Source organism: Esox lucius, chromosome 7 (genome assembly GCF_011004845.1).
Source record: "Esox lucius isolate fEsoLuc1 chromosome 7, fEsoLuc1.pri, whole genome shotgun sequence".
In the NCBI taxonomy this organism is placed as follows: Eukaryota; Metazoa; Chordata; class Actinopteri; order Esociformes; family Esocidae; genus Esox; species Esox lucius.
The window spans coordinates 44,585,055-44,602,700 of NC_047575.1; the positions used below are offsets into that span (position 1 = coordinate 44,585,055).

Consider the following 17,646-nt stretch of genomic DNA (forward strand, 5'->3'; position numbering starts at 1 on the left):
TAATACTGGGGCTGCAACTAACAACTATTTTGATAATCAATTAATCTGTTAATTGCTACTTTAATTAATCAATTATTCGTATAGAAAAAAACAAATTCCAGAATTAAATGCAAGTCGACGATCACATTGAGTCTGGTGTTTTGCGAGTACTATTTAAGGAAGCTGCGAGTTGAGGACTTGTGAGGTGTCGGTTTCTCAAACTAGACACTAACATATTTTTCCTCTTGCTCAGTTGTGCGCCTGGGCCTTCCACACTTTTGTTTCTGGTTAGAGACAATTTGCACTGTTCTATGAATTGGCTCTAATAGTACCCATTGTTGTAAGAGATCTTCAGTTTCTTGGCAATTCCTTACATGGAATAACCTTAATTTCTCAGAACAAGAATAGACAAATGAGTTTCAGAAGAAAGTTATTTGTTTCTGGCCATTTTGATTCTGCTATCGAAACCCACAATTGCTGATGCATCAGATACTCAAGAAATCTAAATAATGCCAGTTTTAGTGCTTCTTTAATCAGCAAAACAGGTTTCAGTTGTGCTAGTTTTCAGTTGTGCATATCTGCAAAAGGGTTTTCTAATGATCACATAGACTTTTAAAATTATAAACATTGGCAAACACAATGTTCCATTGGAACACTGGACTGATGGTAGCTGATAATGGGCCTCTGTACACCTACGCAGAAATTCCATAAAAACCAGCCGTTACCAGCTACAAAAGTCATTTACAACATTGTCTGATCAATTTGATGTTATTTTAATGGACAAAAATAATATATTTTTGCCAGACAACGTAAGCGGAGCTGGCCAAGACCAGCGAATGTCTCTAACTGAATAAGTGACTACCCATTGTTAAATAGCATAGTGATTAGAGACGCGGACTGCCATGTTTGATCCTCGCCACGGACAAAACAAATTATGCATTAGGATTTGTTCAGGACCGACAAAAACTTCATTGGCTACAAGCTTCAGTAGCAACGTTATATTAAGTCTAAAATTTGTTTACGGTTATATTGTGACTATTTCTGGTGGATTTTCAAAGTATGCATCGATGCATGCTTTTTGGGGTAATATTGACCACAACTCTTTGTGCAGTAAAAGAGGATGGGTTTCCACGATTCTCTGGTCTTCTCTACAGTAATCCCTTATTAATTTAACACATTGAAAGCAGTGTAGCAACCCCTGATATACCTGTTGTTGGTTTGGATGTTAGCTAATGTAGGGAACTACTTTCAATTAGTATAGGTATTAGTATAGGTATACTAACATGACACTTATAGCTTAGCGGCGTAGTGGTTAAAGACACAGTCTTTCATATAGGAGACCCCGGTTCAAATTCAGCAAGGGCAACAACATTCACCCCTTCTAATTGGGGACCGGCCGAACTAGGCTTGCCTGGTTGCTTTTCTTGTCTTTCGAAAACAAGGCCATTTCTAAGTGACCTCAAACTTTGGAATGGTAGTTAATTTTTTTGCAATTAATCTACAGAGAATACAGACAGAGGAAAAGGGTTTAAGAATGAATTGAAAATGACAAATATTTTCTCATGTACATACATTTTCAGACCCTTGGTAAGAAACATCAAATTGAGCACAAATGTGTTCTTTGATCATCTTTGAAATGGTTCCAATACTTTACTGGATGCCACCTATGGCACATTCAACTGATCGGACATCATTTAGAAAAGACACACACCTCTCTATATAACATCTCACACTTCCAAGTGCATCTCAGAGCAAAAAAACAAGCCTTAAAGTCAAAGGAACTCTCCTTAGACCTCCGAAATGTTGTCGAGGCAATGATCTGGGGACGGTAATACAAAAAAGATTGCACAACCATTGAAAGTTCCAAGGAACACATTTGACAATCATTGTGAAATGGAAGAAGGTTGTAGCCCCCATTAGGACACTAATAGAGATTCAGAGGTCATCTCCAGAGATGGAAGAACTTGCCAGAACAACCATTTCCACAGCTTTCCATCCATCAGGTCATTATGGTAGAGCAGCTAGACTAGCGCCACCCCTACGGTGAAGAATGATGGAAGCATCATGCTATGGGGATTCTCAGCGGCAGGGCCTGGGAGACTGTTCAGGATTTAGGGAGATATGAACAGAGCAAACAAAAAAAGTCCTTGAAGGAAACCTGATCCAGAATGCACAGGAGCTCGGATTGAGATTAAAATGAATCTCTTAGATACAACAACTTAAAACGAAGACAACGATGGAGCGGCTTTGGGACAAGTGTGTGATTGTCCTTTAGTGGCCCGGCCACAGTCATGACATGAACCCAACTGAACATCTTGTGGGAATATCTATCACTGTTCATCAAGGCTCCCCATCAAATCCAACAGAGCTTGAGAATGGAAGGAACAGCCCAAAACAAGTTGTGTAAAGCTAGTAAGCCATACTCAAAAGACTCAAAGCTGTGATCACTGCCAAAAGCGCATAAAGGATCTGAATACTTTAAATTGTCACAAATTTGAACTGGACACAGCACTAAGTAACAACAGATCACTGGAGATACATGAGAACATCTTTTTAGGTTTTCCTTCAATTATGTGGGGTGGGACAGGAGAGCTGGGAAAGTGAGGATTCTTTTTTTTGGGGGGGGGGGGTGCAGGGATTTTTGTAGTGGAAAAAGCGAAGGGCAAGAATGAATTCATTTTCTAACAACAGTGAATAAGAAATAATATGATCATTTTCATTTAGTTGATTTATCCCTTTAAAATGAAAAAGATTGTTTATCTAATTATATTAGAACTACTGATGTTTCACTCTGACATACATTTGAAGTTTCAACTGGAAAGCATTAAAGAGCAAATCAAAATAAACTCTTGAATGTCTGTGCATTTTGTCCCCGGGGTAAGACAATTTCAGAAGATTGATCATTGTTTTTAAAAAATCAATGTAATGACATGTCATTTTCATTTCCATAAGAAACAATCAGAAGACTCCAAGTGTGCTCTTTCCAAAAGCACTCATTTAGAGTAATTTGAAACACCTAAAAGCTTTTTTCTAAGTCAACATCATTGCAATAAACAATACATTCTGCCTTAATATGGTTCTGTAATGACTTGACAGTCTGGGTTTTATTTGCTGAACCCTTATTTGTACAAAGCTAATCTAAAAGCTCAGGCTTCAATTGTCCGTCTGGCTTACATCCTCTTCAGTACTAAAAGACGGCAATACATTAACTGTACTTTTTTTTTTTCTTTTTTCTCCGGGTAAACTGTATTTTTTACATTATACTTCAAAAAGACAAAGCACTAAGAAAGCCACTGAAGACAAACTACACAATGAAGTTAAGCACGGTAAATGTGTTGTTCTGTACCTGTGCTGAGTAGAAGCAAGACTTTCATACACAGGAACTCATCGTAGGACACGTGCAGCCTCAATAACTCAGTGGAGATCTTCAGCATCTGCTCACACTGGTCGGTCATGTAGGGCAGCTTCATCCTCTCACTGAAACACAGTTACGATCAAAATCCACTTTCATCTCTGCAATAGCGTGTGACATTGACAGCCCTGCCTTTGACACAGCTGGAGACACAGTGTTGTGAAATCAGCTGCAATAGACCGGATGAGATTTGCCACTCTTCACTTTCACCCGTCATTCAAGGAATCAATTGTCTCCACAGAGAGACACTGAAACAATTATCCAACTACAGAAATCAGCCCACTACACCCTAGCTGACCTTTCATCTCCAGATCCCCGATGCCAGCTACAGCCCCTTAAGCTTTGTCCCTGACCCATCTTCAGTTTTGATTCTCTGGACCTACTCATTAATCACCAGGTCCGGGGCAAAGCACAACATGCCCCCGTTACACTGCTGGTACGAGCGCCAGCCGAGGCCAAACGACATGAGGAACAGCCAGGAGCACTGAAGCAGGGTCATCTGGTCATCCAGGTGAAGGTTCCGGAACCCTGTGCCAACAGGAAACGCAGAGCATTGGTTAGGAGTGTGGGCTGTTGTAACGCAGACCTACCGAGGAATAGAATGCTGCGACAGAACAATGGAGTTATTCGGGGTTCACATGCAAACCGTAAAGAGTCCCCTTGTCGTGCAAATGTGTACCATTGCAGCCTTAACACACACACACACACACACACACACACACACACACAGTCATTCAGGGCCCCAACCATCAAAGCCTTTGAATGCATGGTAGAACTAAAGTGTCATGTTTTGCAGCACCAACATATACAATGACGTCATATTAATAATATAAATATTCTTCCCTTTGGTTCTACCCAGTTGGCTGATCATAAGCATCAAATAAATGAGTAAAAGCACACTGTACTTTCCTTCAGTTCCAAATTCCATTATTATTCACGATAACATTATAATGTTCAAGCTTGAGAAGTGAAACAGGAAAATAACTACTGTGAAAACTAAAAGCGCCCGTTTATTGCAGTTCAATTGTTGCGACTTCAAAAGTGGAAGCGTTGAAAGCCCTTTCAGATCAAATTTGCTTAACCATGCAGGGGTTATGTAAGATTCATCCCCAAGTCCTTCCCTCACAGGCCAGTCTCTCTGGGAGGGACCGAGGCACAGAGGAAATACTTGGGGCGATTACTAAACCATGTGCCTCCTTTCTCATGATAAGAGCCTGGAGTCCACTCAATCCCATTCCACGATAAATAAAAAGTATATTAAAGGAACATATCATATATTTACACATGCATAAACACACGCACACACACAGTTGAAGTCAGAGGTTAACATACACCTCAGCCAAATACATTTAAACTCAGTTGTGTTGTTCACAATTCCTGACATTTAATCCTAGTAAAAATTCCCTGTCTTAAGTCAGTTAGGATCACCTCTTTATTTTAAGAATTTTACAAATTACAAACTCAAATGCCAATTGGTGTAGGCATTTGGCGGTTCTAGTGTTAATTTGGTTGAGCAGTGTATGTATATACATATGTGATGAATATCGGATCCAATTATCATCCAGGCTGACAATCGGTCGACCTCTAGCACACAAACACACGAACAAACACACAAACAAACACACAAACAAACACACAAACAAACACACGAACAAACACACGAACAAACACACGAACAAACACACGAACAAACACACGAACAAACACACGAACAAACACACGAACAAACACACGAACAAACACACGAACAAACACACGAACAAACACACGAACAAACACACGAACAAACACACGAACAAACACACGAACAAACACACGAACAAACACACGAACAAACACACGAACAAACACACGAACAAACACACGAACAAACACACGAACAAACACACGAACAAACACACGAACAAACACACTGTCAAATTCAAACAGAATAGAAGAGGCCAAGCACATGAAGGCTAAAATGGCAGATGTCGTCTGCGATTAGTGTTTTGATATTTAGTGCAGGAGAACAGTTCAACCACAGGAAAAAAATAGATGATCACTTAGCTTTTCTCAAATAATTTCAAAGTAACAGGTCCAGTCACACGCTTATATTAACATTTGATAGCAATTGCTGAACAACCCTTCAGCTGTTAGCCTCCTACGCACTCAGTGTGATCAGTGTTAACGGAGGTGTACGAGCGAGTCTCACCTGGTAGGGACTTAGCCCACTTGACAGCTGATATGACCTGCTGCCCTCCTAGCCTGTTGAGTGTGGTCATAAGGCGGGTAGAGGTGTCTGGGATGGTGCTGTCGTAGCCAGAGTAAATGGCCTCTGGCTCAATGGCTTTGAGCAGGGACAGCATGGTAGGCACCAGCTGGGGTAGGGACTTTGGGATGAGGGCAAAGGCCCTTTCATCAGGTGCAGGGAGGCTTGTCTCCGGGGAGGCCTGTTGGCCTTTCAACCGTATTAACTTCTTGTTTTTCCTCGCTGTGGAGAAAGAGAGCAAGAGGGAAAAAAAACGAGCTGATCATAAATTCCCCTTCCTGTTAAGTCAGGCCATCACTGCCAGAAAACATTTTGTCATAGTGCAAAAACCTGACTTACATTAGTAGTATCCTAAAGGTATTCTCAATTCAGGATAAAACCTTTATCCAAAATAAATAAAACATATCCATAGGGTTGTCAAATTGCTATAATAAAATGTTTGCCAACACTAATTGATTAGGAGTTCTAGAGTCAAGTCTCAAAACAGAGTCTGAGGCGAGTCTCTTGTACGAGTTGGAGTCACTAGTCCCTTTAGTTAAATCAGAGTCCCGGCCACTACTCTCTATTGCCCAAGTCTGAGTTACGATGCTTGAGTCCAGGTCCTAGAGTTCAAACGTGAGTCACAGGGACCACATTAACAAAATACAATGGGGAGAACAAGTATTTGATACACTCCCGATTTTGCAGGTTTTCCTACTTACAAAGCATGTAGAGGTCTGTCATTTTTTTTCAACTGTGAGAGACTGAATCTAAAACAAAAATCCAGAAAATCACATTGCATGATTTTTTTATAATTAATTTGTATTTTACTGCATTACATAAGTATTTGATCACCTACCAACCAATAAGAATTCTGGCTCTCACAGACCTGTTAGTTTTTCTTTAAAAAGCCCTCCTGTTCTCCACTGTTTACCTGTAATAAGTGCACCTGTTTGAACTCGTTACCTGTATAAAAGACACCTGTCCACACACTCAAACCTCTCCACAATGGCCAAGACCAGAGAGCTGTGTAAGGACATCAGGGATAAAATTGTAGACCTGCACAAGGCTGGGATGGGCTACAGGACAACAGGCAAGCAGCTTGGTGAGAAGGCGACAACTGTTGGTGCAATTAATAGAAAATGGAAGAAGTTCAAGATGACTGTCAATCTTCCTCGGTCTGGTGCTCCATGCAAGATCTCACCTCGTGGGGTATCAATGATCATGAGGAAGGTGAGGGATCAGCCCAGAACTACACGGCAGGACCTGGTCAATGACCTGAAGAGGGGTGGGACCACAGTCTCAAAGAAAACCGTTAGTAACACACTACGCCGTCATGAATTAAAATCCTGCAGCGCATGCAATGTCCCCCTGCTCAAGCCAGCGAATGTCCAGGCCCGTCTGAAGTTTGCCAATGACCATCTGGATGATCCAGAGGAGGAATGGGAGAAGGTCATGTGGTCTGATGAGACAAAAATTTAGCTTTTTGGTCTAAACTCCACTCGCAGTGTTTGGAGGAAGAAGAATGAGTACAACCCCAAGAACACCATCCCAACCATGAAGCATGAAGGTGGAAACATCATTCTTTGGGGATGCTTCTCTGCAAAGGGGACAAGACGTCTGCACCATATTGTGGGGAGGATGGATGGGGCCATGAATCGCAAGATCTTGGCCAACAACCTCCTTCCCTCAGTAAGAGCATTGAAGATGGGTCATGGCTGGGTCTTCCAGGATGACAACGACCCGAAACAGCATCTCAAGGTCCTGGAGTGGCCTAGCCAGTCTCCAGACCTGAACCCAATAGAAAGTCTTTGGAGGGAGCTGAAAGTCTGTATTGCCCAGCGACAGCCCCGTAACCTGTAGGATCTGGAAAAGGTCTGTATGCGGGCCAAAATCCCTGCTGCAGTGTGTGCAAACCTGGTCAAGAACTACAGGATCTCTGTAATTGCAAACAAAGGTTTCTGTACCAAATATTAAGTTCTGCTTTTCTGATGTATCAAATACTTATGTCATGCAATAAAATGCAAATTGATTCCTTAAAAATCATACAATGTGATTTTCTGGATTTTTGTTTTAGATTCCGTCACTCACAGTTGAAAAAGAACCTATGATAAACAGACTTCTACATGCTTTGTAAGGGGGAAAACCTGCAAAATCGGCAGTGTATCAAATACTCGTTCTCCCCACTGTATACACATAAAATAGGCTTAGGGAGTGTTGCGTGAACGTAGCTCTCTTCACGTCTATACAAATTACAGTTTGCAGTAATAAAATTCGAATGACATAACAGCAATTCTGTGCTACAGAGCTGATGAAATATGAACACTGTAATAGCATGTGTTAGACTAAGTTACAAGCTCTGGACATGCATCATTCATTATTCATTGAACTTTAATAGGATTTCCTTTTATATATTATTTGTCACACATGTAACAGGCTTCCTCCCCACAACTCTCCAGCTGATATCTACTGTGTAGCGCGAGTTTCCCATTGCAAAACACAACAGCTCTGACAATCTAGTGCCGCTAGTATAATATCTCCATATATCACCCATACGAAGAAATTGGAAAGTAAAAAGAAACAAGTTCAAGTCGGAGTCACCAATAGTTTAAGATAAGTCCAATTCCTACTCACTAATAATTGAGTCGAATCAAGTCCTGAAAATCCCCACTCGAGTTTGAGTCCTGACCTCGAGTATTACAAAACTGAAGTTCTATCCCCCCATGAGGGAAACATTTTTGTTTGTGTGTGAGGGCAAAAAAACAACACTACTTACAGCTCAAACAAAGCAAGTCACAAGGAAGATAATCATTAAAGACAAAGTAGTCTAGTCAAGGAAGTATCAATATATTGGCAAATAATATTTGTTACAGATCAAAGGAGACAGTTGGAAATCTACAGTAGTGGTTGACCTATTTTTTTTAAATACTTTTTTGGTGTACATTTAAGTGTGATCTTTGACAGATTCAACAGTGTGTTCCAGGATGTAATAACTGACTCCTGGGGAGAACAGCATAGTGATAATGTGTGCCAGGTTACTGTAGGTCTTCATATTAACTGGTCCACATTTTGAGCTGGAGAAATTATATTTGAACTGTTTCTAGTGTTTACAAGAATGGCCTCAATACCTTTTTGGATTTAGCTTTTAATGTTATCAAAAGACATCTGCATGCCTCCAGTTGATAGGGTTAACATACAAAACAATCCATCTTTTTTTCTTCTTTAATCCATGTTTCTATGGTAACTAAGAGCATATCTGGTACGGTCCCAGGTTTCGGTAGTCGGCCGCTGTACACACATCCGTCAATATTGTGTTCCTCTCCGATTCATTCAAACACATCAACAATTTTATATGCCACACCACAGTGAGGTAAATGAACATATATAAATAACATGAAGTGCATTAATGTGAACTATCGTCATGTCCATTTCCGTAGAGTGCTGCCTCTTGGTTAATGGCATATTTTCTTCAGTTCTCAACCAAATAGGCCCAATCTTTCAACAGTAAGTGTCCACAGACAGAACCAGGAAAGCTAATCTGAGCCTTGTATCAATATTTCTCTGGCTCAGGGATATGAAAGCAACTGATTCTGAGTGAATGATTACTGTTGATCCCTGGCTCCGATTCTCCTTTAGAACACTGGTTCAGGGAGGACATATTAGTTAGCTACTTTCAACATAAAATCCAGGAAACCAGGCCCCCTATTGGCTTCAGAATTCAAGACTTAATTATATTCCTACATGTAATCACAATTGCTTTAGATAAAACATACAGTGCTCTCATTTTTTGTCAGCTCAATACACCAAGGTTGCATTTGAAAATTTAATTATTTTCAACATTTAAAAAGTGCAACACTTTTGATAATACTGAACATCCGCCTATTTCATTGAGTCAAAAGTATTAGGGCAATAGGCATGACAGGTATTTCTTATCAGTCAGGTGTGTTTCACCAGGTCATTTTCTGGCATAAGAGAGCAGTCAATTTCTAGTCAATCCTAGGCTTTGCATTTGGAGTCTGCTATTGTTGTCTGCCACATTGATGAGCAAAGAGTTGCAATGAAAGTCAATTAAGCAATTGAAGTAGACTAATTTGTAAAGAATTTACCACAAATATAGCCAAACCTTAGGCTTATAAAAAAAAGAATATGCATTACTTCTTCTGGAGGTTTAAAAGAAGTCAAGCAAGTCAGAGAAAAAAAACATTCAAAGCAATTAGTTCAGGGGAAAAAATAAGTGAACCCCAAGCTCCTCTGGTTAAATCAAGTAGGTAAGTAGAATCAGGTGGGTAAATAGTTGGGTACCAAATGAACCAATAATAAGATGGAACTTAAGAAAACATTTGGGGATTGTGATAAACGCAAGAAATTGGTCAGTTTGGCGTTAGCTCTACAGGTGCAAAACACACCACGCCAAGAGGAAAAGATCTCAGAGGACATCGGGACAGGGTTGAAGGAACCGCAAAATGTAAAGTCCACAATTTACTTAGCAGTTAAATGATTCTTTACTAGTAAGTATAGAAATGTTTTCTATGTTCTTGTATTCTGTCTTGGAATGTTTATGGTTAACAGATGTTTTTGTAAGGAGGGAATTCAGGGACTAGCATGCTTGATCCTTGCGATAACACCTCTGTGTCACAGGAAGAGCCCCAGGAAACAGATCAGAAGGTGACACTGATTGATAATGGGTCTATTCTAAGGCACTGGTTTTGTGATCCTTAGGGCAGTTAACCAATCCCCACTACTTGAGTTTTAGGAGTCAAGGTGGAAAAGGGGCGCATGCTTCTTAGCTCTTTCAAACTTGATTCTCCAGAGAACTTTTATCGTGGATACTGTAATTGTAATGCTCTCTTTATAAATGCATTTGTTTAACTAAATCATTGCCTATTTGGAATGAATCTATAACGGGCAAAATCCAGTACCTTCAGGGTCATAGGACCACATCAATCTAGGAAAGGACATACAACCACTCCATCAGTACATTGAGAAAATGTATTTACAAGTGATGGTAACTTGGCCTTAGAAGTGGAGACTCCTCCAAAGATATCCTTAAGAGCCACAAGAAAAATAAAAAATCTAGTAAACGCCAACCCAAACATAACGTCTGGAGATGAACAGACCTTCAGTTGCTGCATCTCAGGTTCCTGCATATGCTTCAGCAATAAGAAGACTGAATTTGAACTGGGAGGGTTCATGAGAGGTTTTCTAGGAAGAAGCTTCTGCTGTCAAAACCAGAGGTCCTTTCTCTGGACAGGTGAGTCCAAAATAATTGTCATTTTTGGTCACAATCACAACCACTGTTTGGCGAAACCCCAACACTGACAAACACCAAAAAAAACAAACATGTTATCCCAACAGGCAAGCATGGTGGTGGGAATCTCTCTGATCTGGGTCTGCTTTTATCCTCTGAACATGCTCAACTGAACTTCAGAGGTATACTAGGACTTCCTTAAACAGAATGCCAGGCCATCAGTCAAGCAGATAAAGCTGGGGCAAAAATGGGTATTCCAACAGGACAACGACCCAAAGTATTTAAGGAATTCTACAAAGAATGGCTCAGGAGGGGAAAAAAATCATGTTTTCGATTGGCCAAGTGCAATTTTTGCCAGCTGCCTTGAATCAAGATGCTATGGCAGGATCTACAGTGGGCATGAAATGCCAGTCCCCCTTCAAAACTTAATTGGCAGTAAGCAGTGGGCAAAAATATCCCCAAAACATATTTGAAATCTAACACTAACCATTTTGTTAAATAATCATTGAAAATATATAATGTGCTTTTGTTTATGTCCTTTATTTGTATTGTCTGTTAAAAGGATTTGGATAAGGATTTCATGAGTTCATGTTTTATAGTGGGAAAGAAATAAAAAAATATATGAATGCACAAATGTGTGTTGGTGTCACTTATACCTTCCAGGTTCATCCCTGCTTGGAGACACTTGCGGAATCGGCAGGCCGGGCAGTTTTTTCTGCGCACCTTGTCTATGATGCAGTCGTTCCTCCCAGCACAAAGATAGTTGTGCTGTCCTGGAAATGAAGATGAGGTAGTTATTAGCGAGAGAATTTAAAGGTGGAATAAGTTAAAATTATATTTCTACAAATTACATTTCTGTTATATGTAAACATTTTAGTGATTAGTGAATGCCATAATGTAGTTGCCTTTTGCCATGTGTTGGCCAGGCAACCTTCCACATTTGCTCCCACCATGGCTAAAGACAATTTAAGAAATATTTTAATGTTTGAGCTGTTCACAAATGATCGTTCACAGGAGACTGTTCACTACCGACAAACATTTTTAAACATTTGTTGCTAAAGTTTGTTCATGGGAAATTGCCAGTATTGTTAATAATGCCCTTGAACAAGGCACATCTCTAATTGTTCCTGTAAGTGTCTTTGGATAAGAGTGTCTGTTAAATCAATTAAATGTACAAGTAATAGGTATGTGTATTTTTTTCCCTTCAAGCATGCATCAACACCATCTCAATAAATGGGGTCCAATATATTACAGTATCAAAGCTTTTAATTATAATTGTTTTGTTGTGATTCGGCCTGAGAAAATCTGTGATTCATTTTCTCATACACATAGTTGTTGTAGAAATACATAAGATATTCATTCCAAATAAGAGAAATAGGTCAATGACCTAACATCTCGAAGCTGATTGGCTATGTGTGTTTTTCACAAACACTGATAAACGTATCATTGTAGCAGGTAAATGTTTTGAGCTAGTTATGTGTAAGGCATGCAAGTAAAACGTAGCTATAACATAACTATGTAATGTTATTATTTTTAATACCACTGAGAAGATGGTTGCTCAAGAGATAATGCCCAAAAAGCTATAAACCATTTATACTTAAACCACAAACTAAACCTTTTGTATTTATCCATATTCAGGGCATTTACATAAAAGCACAACGTTATTGTTTTGAGGTTTTTACAGAAACCCAAAAAAGGATGAACAAGAGAAACTACACAAAGATCACCATAGCAATGCCACCCAGGAACAGGCAATATGAAATCCCATAATGCAGTAGGAAGCCATTGTAGTCACTCTAGGTTACACACTTGAATAAATATATCTAAAATCAGTTCTAGTGTAAGGTGCCCAGAAGTCTGGGTGCCACTCCCAACTACAAGTTTGAGCCACTATACATCAATACTTCATGCTTTAAATGTTTTCCATGGGTTCCATCGTTGTTTAATACAATACATTTCTCAAACTGACAAAACGTGCTCCATAATCCCGTTTTACAATGCAGGAGGAAGTTCTGACATTGTGCACTACCAATCAAAACTATTGTAAATATTCATTGTTTAAAGCATACTGTGTACCTGTGATTTTTATATTGTTGAGTCTGTTAGACTCCGATGCATTCAGATATGAATTAGTGTACAAGTATTGACCAAAAGTGATTATTGCAGTGGAGGCCAAACGCTTCAGGGAACATTGACTAGAACAGTGGTGAAATACGGCATACTGGGATGTAAACTAAAGCTAGAGCCAATGCAAACATCAGGGCAAACAAGGGTTGGGTAGGGCGTTCCATTTATTGGTAAATATTTGTGATCTAACAAAATACAAATCCGTAATTGGAGGGTGACTAGGGTGGCTACTAGCGAGTGAGCAAGTGATTCATTTGGTTGATGCAGTATGTTGACAGGCAATGCAGATTTGTGTATCACAACAGAATGGTAAACATCTTGCTCTTTCAACTATGCCTCAAATGTGTTTCCCCAAAAAGGCATCCTACTCTAATCTGTGTAACTCACTTGGTAAGAGCATGGAGCTTGCAACTAGCAGGGTTGTGGTTGGGGCGGCTACAAGAAACTAACTAAAAAAGTAATTGTCAATTAGTTAGTGTTGCTGATGCATGCACACATGAAGAGACAGCCAGCCATGCCACTTAAACAGAGTTTCATCTAGAATGCATGGTTGATCTGTGTATTAAATGTAACCAGTTAAACCGATGGTCTACTTGTGCATGTGAAATTTGTTGAAAGTCAAGCACACCATGGAATCAGGGATAAAGTCTAAAACAATACACATGACACACACATTTCATTACTTCCAATGCAGATTGCTGAATTCACAAGCCATCACCTTGAGAGCATAATATCCTAGTCTTAAAACCCATTATCATGCTGAAGTTATTCTGCGTAAGTGTGACATTGGAAAATTATTCTATCTTCCAAAAATGCCCACATTAAACATATTTATTCTAACCAATTTCCGGTGTAACATTGGTTAGTTGTTCTGACAAATGGACAGCTTACTCTATCCCGAGAAGGCAGTTATGTGTTATTGGGTTTTGTGCACAAATAAATCTCTGAACTCCACTAAAAAGTGATCATAAAAATACAATCTTAGCAGGAATTAAAATTTAAAGCCAAATTACATGAACAATCAAATCACAAACGCATGCATTGAAAAGGGCACAGGAGAGCCGATACACACACAATCTTGAATATTATGTTAGATTTACAGTACAGTGATTGAGGGACATGGATAAAGCAAAAGTGTTAAAAGGTAGGTTTATTTACCATCTGTGTTTTGTCGTGCTCTCCATCCTTCACCATAGTGACCAAAACCGTAGAATGGGGGAAGAAAGACAAAAATAACAGATAACGTCTTATTGCTGAAAGTATAGCAAATTCCATGTATAAAAATATATATATTGAAAAACAGTAAATATTTTAAATGGTAATTTTCATAAGTAAACTGTTGCAATAATACATAAAATATATAAACATTATGCATATAATTAAACAGTGCTTAAATATAGTTCTTTACTCAGTCTAACATCTGTTATTTTTGTATTTAACTCAGGGTATACATTTTTCAATATATGGGCCGTCAAACGGTGCCTTTTTAAAATAAGGACTTAAATAAAAATTATTTCCCATCACTCAATACACAATAACCATTGATTAAAAAAATATATATATGTATTTGCCAATTCATACACACAAGTATCTCATGTACATACAGGTCTCGTGTTAACATTTTAAAAGCTTATTAGCAAGTAATATGTCATTAGACCCCATTATATTGTGTTAAAATTAATAATGTTTCTTATTAAGTTTACCTCCACAAAGTATACCTGAACAAATCCTAATATCCACCAGAACCTTTTTTTATGATCGGCTTCCTATTACGTAGCTACGTAAAGTTGTAGCCAGCAAAGTTTTTGTCTGTCGTGAACCTCAGGCATAATGCGTTTTGACTGTTGTTTTGACCTGTTGTTTCAGAGACCGCGTCTCTAAACACTACGCTATTTTACAAGGGGTAGTCAGTCAGTCACTCACTCAGTAAGAGACATTCACTATTCTTAGCCGGCTCCGCTTACACGGTCCGGCAAAAATTAAGTATTGACCACAAGATTCAATTTTAAATGGTCAAATCCAACTTTTTTATTGTTAAATAAAGTTAGGAAAGTCTAAACCGTAGCTACATGCTTTTGTCTGCGCAGTGTAGGGAGTGTTGTGTAACTGGAAAAGCAGAGTTGAACTTTTGTGGATAACATGCATGTCCATGTCCTTACTTAAAATTGTTTTGCTTTCATCACACTTGTCCCTCTTGTAACTTTCCCTAATCAAACACCAAAACACCTAGCATGAGATTTTAAATCTATGTTGTCATTTAAGTCACTGTATGGGTTAAGATACACATTTTGGGGAAGAATATTGGAACAACTAAACATCTCAGAAACCGTAAAAACACTTCAGTCACATGTTCTTAAAAACTCAAAAAACATGAGCTGGCAGGGAGATTCCATCTCATTAGGCACGTGCTTATTCAAAAATATAATTCTAGCTAACACATTATATCAAACAAATAATTAAATTCAGGGTTTGATTTCTCTGTTGATTATATTTAAAGCTAATGCGACCTCTGATATAGGGATTCAGACCCTTTGCCATGACACTCCAAATTGAGCTCTTTGCTGCACTCAATCAATGAATCAATCAGGCCAATGAATCAATTAATGTGTGTGTTAGGGCTGCACGATATATCGTTTCAGCATCAACATTGCGATGTACGCATCCGCAACAGGCACATCGCAGAACGTGCGATTTAGTAAGGTAAACATAAATCAGTCTACACTATTATTTTCAAATGGAAAACTAGCATTATATCTGATATAAGGTAATTTCCTCTGACTTATGGGTTATTGGATACACAGTTTAATATTATTATTATTATTATTCATTAATTCGTTGCTGCACTTGGTTGACATGCAGGCTCTGCTTGCGTTTGACGAAATGATGAGCGAGGAACAGGCAGAAAAGACCAAAATGGAGAATTTGGTTGCAAAAAGAAATGCATTGTCAATTATATGGAAATATTTCGGCTACAGACAGGATGATGTTGACCAAAAAAAGGTATTTTGTCAAGAGTGCCTTGCAATTGTGGCCACAACACGAGGCAACACGACCAATGTGTTCGATCATTTAAGGCGGCACCACAAATCTTTGTATGACGAGTGCAAAGCATCTCAATGCCGTCCAAAGCAAAAATTTATTTCGGATGCATGTGCAGTATTACACCATACGAGAAAGGTTCCAAACGGCAGAGAGAAATCACAGATTCAATAACATTTCACGTCGCAAAGACATGGTACCAATTAAACAGTTACCAAAGAGGGTTTTAAAAACATGATCTGGTCGCTTGACAAGCGGTATGTAATGCCATCACGCAAAATTTTTCTCAAGTTGCCATCCCAGAGCTGTATAAGAAATGCAAGACAAGTTGAAAAAGAGCTGTCACAAGTGGAATATTATAAAGCAACAACAGACTTGTGGTCCAGCTGGACAACGGAGCCCTACATAAGTCTGACTGTATAATTTATTAATGAGGACTTCCACCTGAGAAGTCGCTGTTTGCAAACTGCATTTTTCCCCAGAGGATCATACAAATGAGAACATCGCTACGGGAATGAGAGAAGCTTTAGCTGATTGGGGCCTAGATGAGAGTCGTCTAGTCTGTATAAAAACAGACAATGCCACGAACATGGTGAAGGCTGTACCAGAACAAGTGGACCAGATTGCAGTGCTTTGGCCACAGACTGCATCTTGCAGTCGGGAAGTTATACCCAATTGCGCATTTTATTTTACTTCTGTTGCTTTTGGTATACTATCACTGTTACACTTGTCTTTGTACTCCTCACCTGGTTGCCGCTACACACGCTTGACACAATCTGAACCAAATAAGTGAATTTGGTCTCATCAGACCACAGGACATGGTTCCAGTAATCCATGTCCTTAGTCTGCTTGTCTTCAGCAAACTGTTTGCGGGCTTTCTTGTGTACAATCTTCAGAAGAGGCTTCCAATTTGATGCAGTGTGCGGCGTATCGTCTCATACATCTATTTCCCAAAGACAACACCTGGATATGACGCTGAGCACGTGCACTCAACTTCTTTGGTCGACCATGGCGAGGCCTGTACTGAGTGGAACCTGTCCTGTTAAACGGCTGTATGGTCTTGGCCACTGTGCTGCAGCTCAGTTTCAGGGTCTTGGCAATCTTCTTATAGACTAGGCCATCTTTATGTAGAGCAAAAATTCTTTTTTTCAGATCCTCAGAGGGTTCTCTGCCATGAGGTGCCATGTTGAACTTTCATTGACCAGTATGAGGGAGTGCGAGAGTGATTACACCAAATTTAAAACACCTGCTCCCCATTCACACCTGAGACCTTGTAACACTTATGAGTCACATGACACAGGGGAGGGCTAATTGGGCCCAATTTTGACATTTTCACATGGGGGTGTTCTCACATTACTTGGCAGCAGTTTAGACATTAATGGCTGTGTGTTGTGTTATTTTGAGGGGACAGCAAATTTACAAGATGTACACTCACTACTAAACACTGTAGTAAAGTGTAATTTCTTCAGTGTTGTCACAAAGATATAATCAAATATTTACAAAAATGTGAGGGGTGTACTCACTTCTGTGAGATACTAATATATATATAAATAAATATATATATAAAAGTTTGAGGTATTGGCAATCACATCCTTCATATTATATCCCTGAGCT

At 39.3% G+C, this 17,646-nt stretch overlaps 1 protein-coding gene across 5 annotated transcripts in view; it reads right to left on the minus strand.

Annotated features, from left to right (window-relative positions):
* LOC105011238 (glucocorticoid receptor) overlaps positions 1–17,646 on the minus strand; it is an 81,645-nt gene that overhangs the window by 8,100 nt on the left and 55,899 nt on the right. For 4 of the 5 annotated variants that reach the window (XM_020048032.2, XM_010871107.4, XM_010871108.4 and 1 more), the window contains exons 4-8: positions 14,152–14,178; positions 11,523–11,639; positions 5,583–5,861; positions 3,775–3,919; positions 3,326–3,456 (exon numbers count right to left, since the gene is read on the minus strand). In XM_020048032.2, coding sequence (XP_019903591.1) covers positions 3,326–3,456; positions 3,775–3,919; positions 5,583–5,861; positions 11,523–11,639; positions 14,152–14,178 — 699 coding nt within the window. The remainder of the gene's footprint in view (positions 1–3,325; positions 3,457–3,774; positions 3,920–5,582; positions 5,862–11,522; positions 11,640–14,151; positions 14,179–17,646) is intronic. The other variant, XM_010871111.4, reaches the window with a different exon arrangement.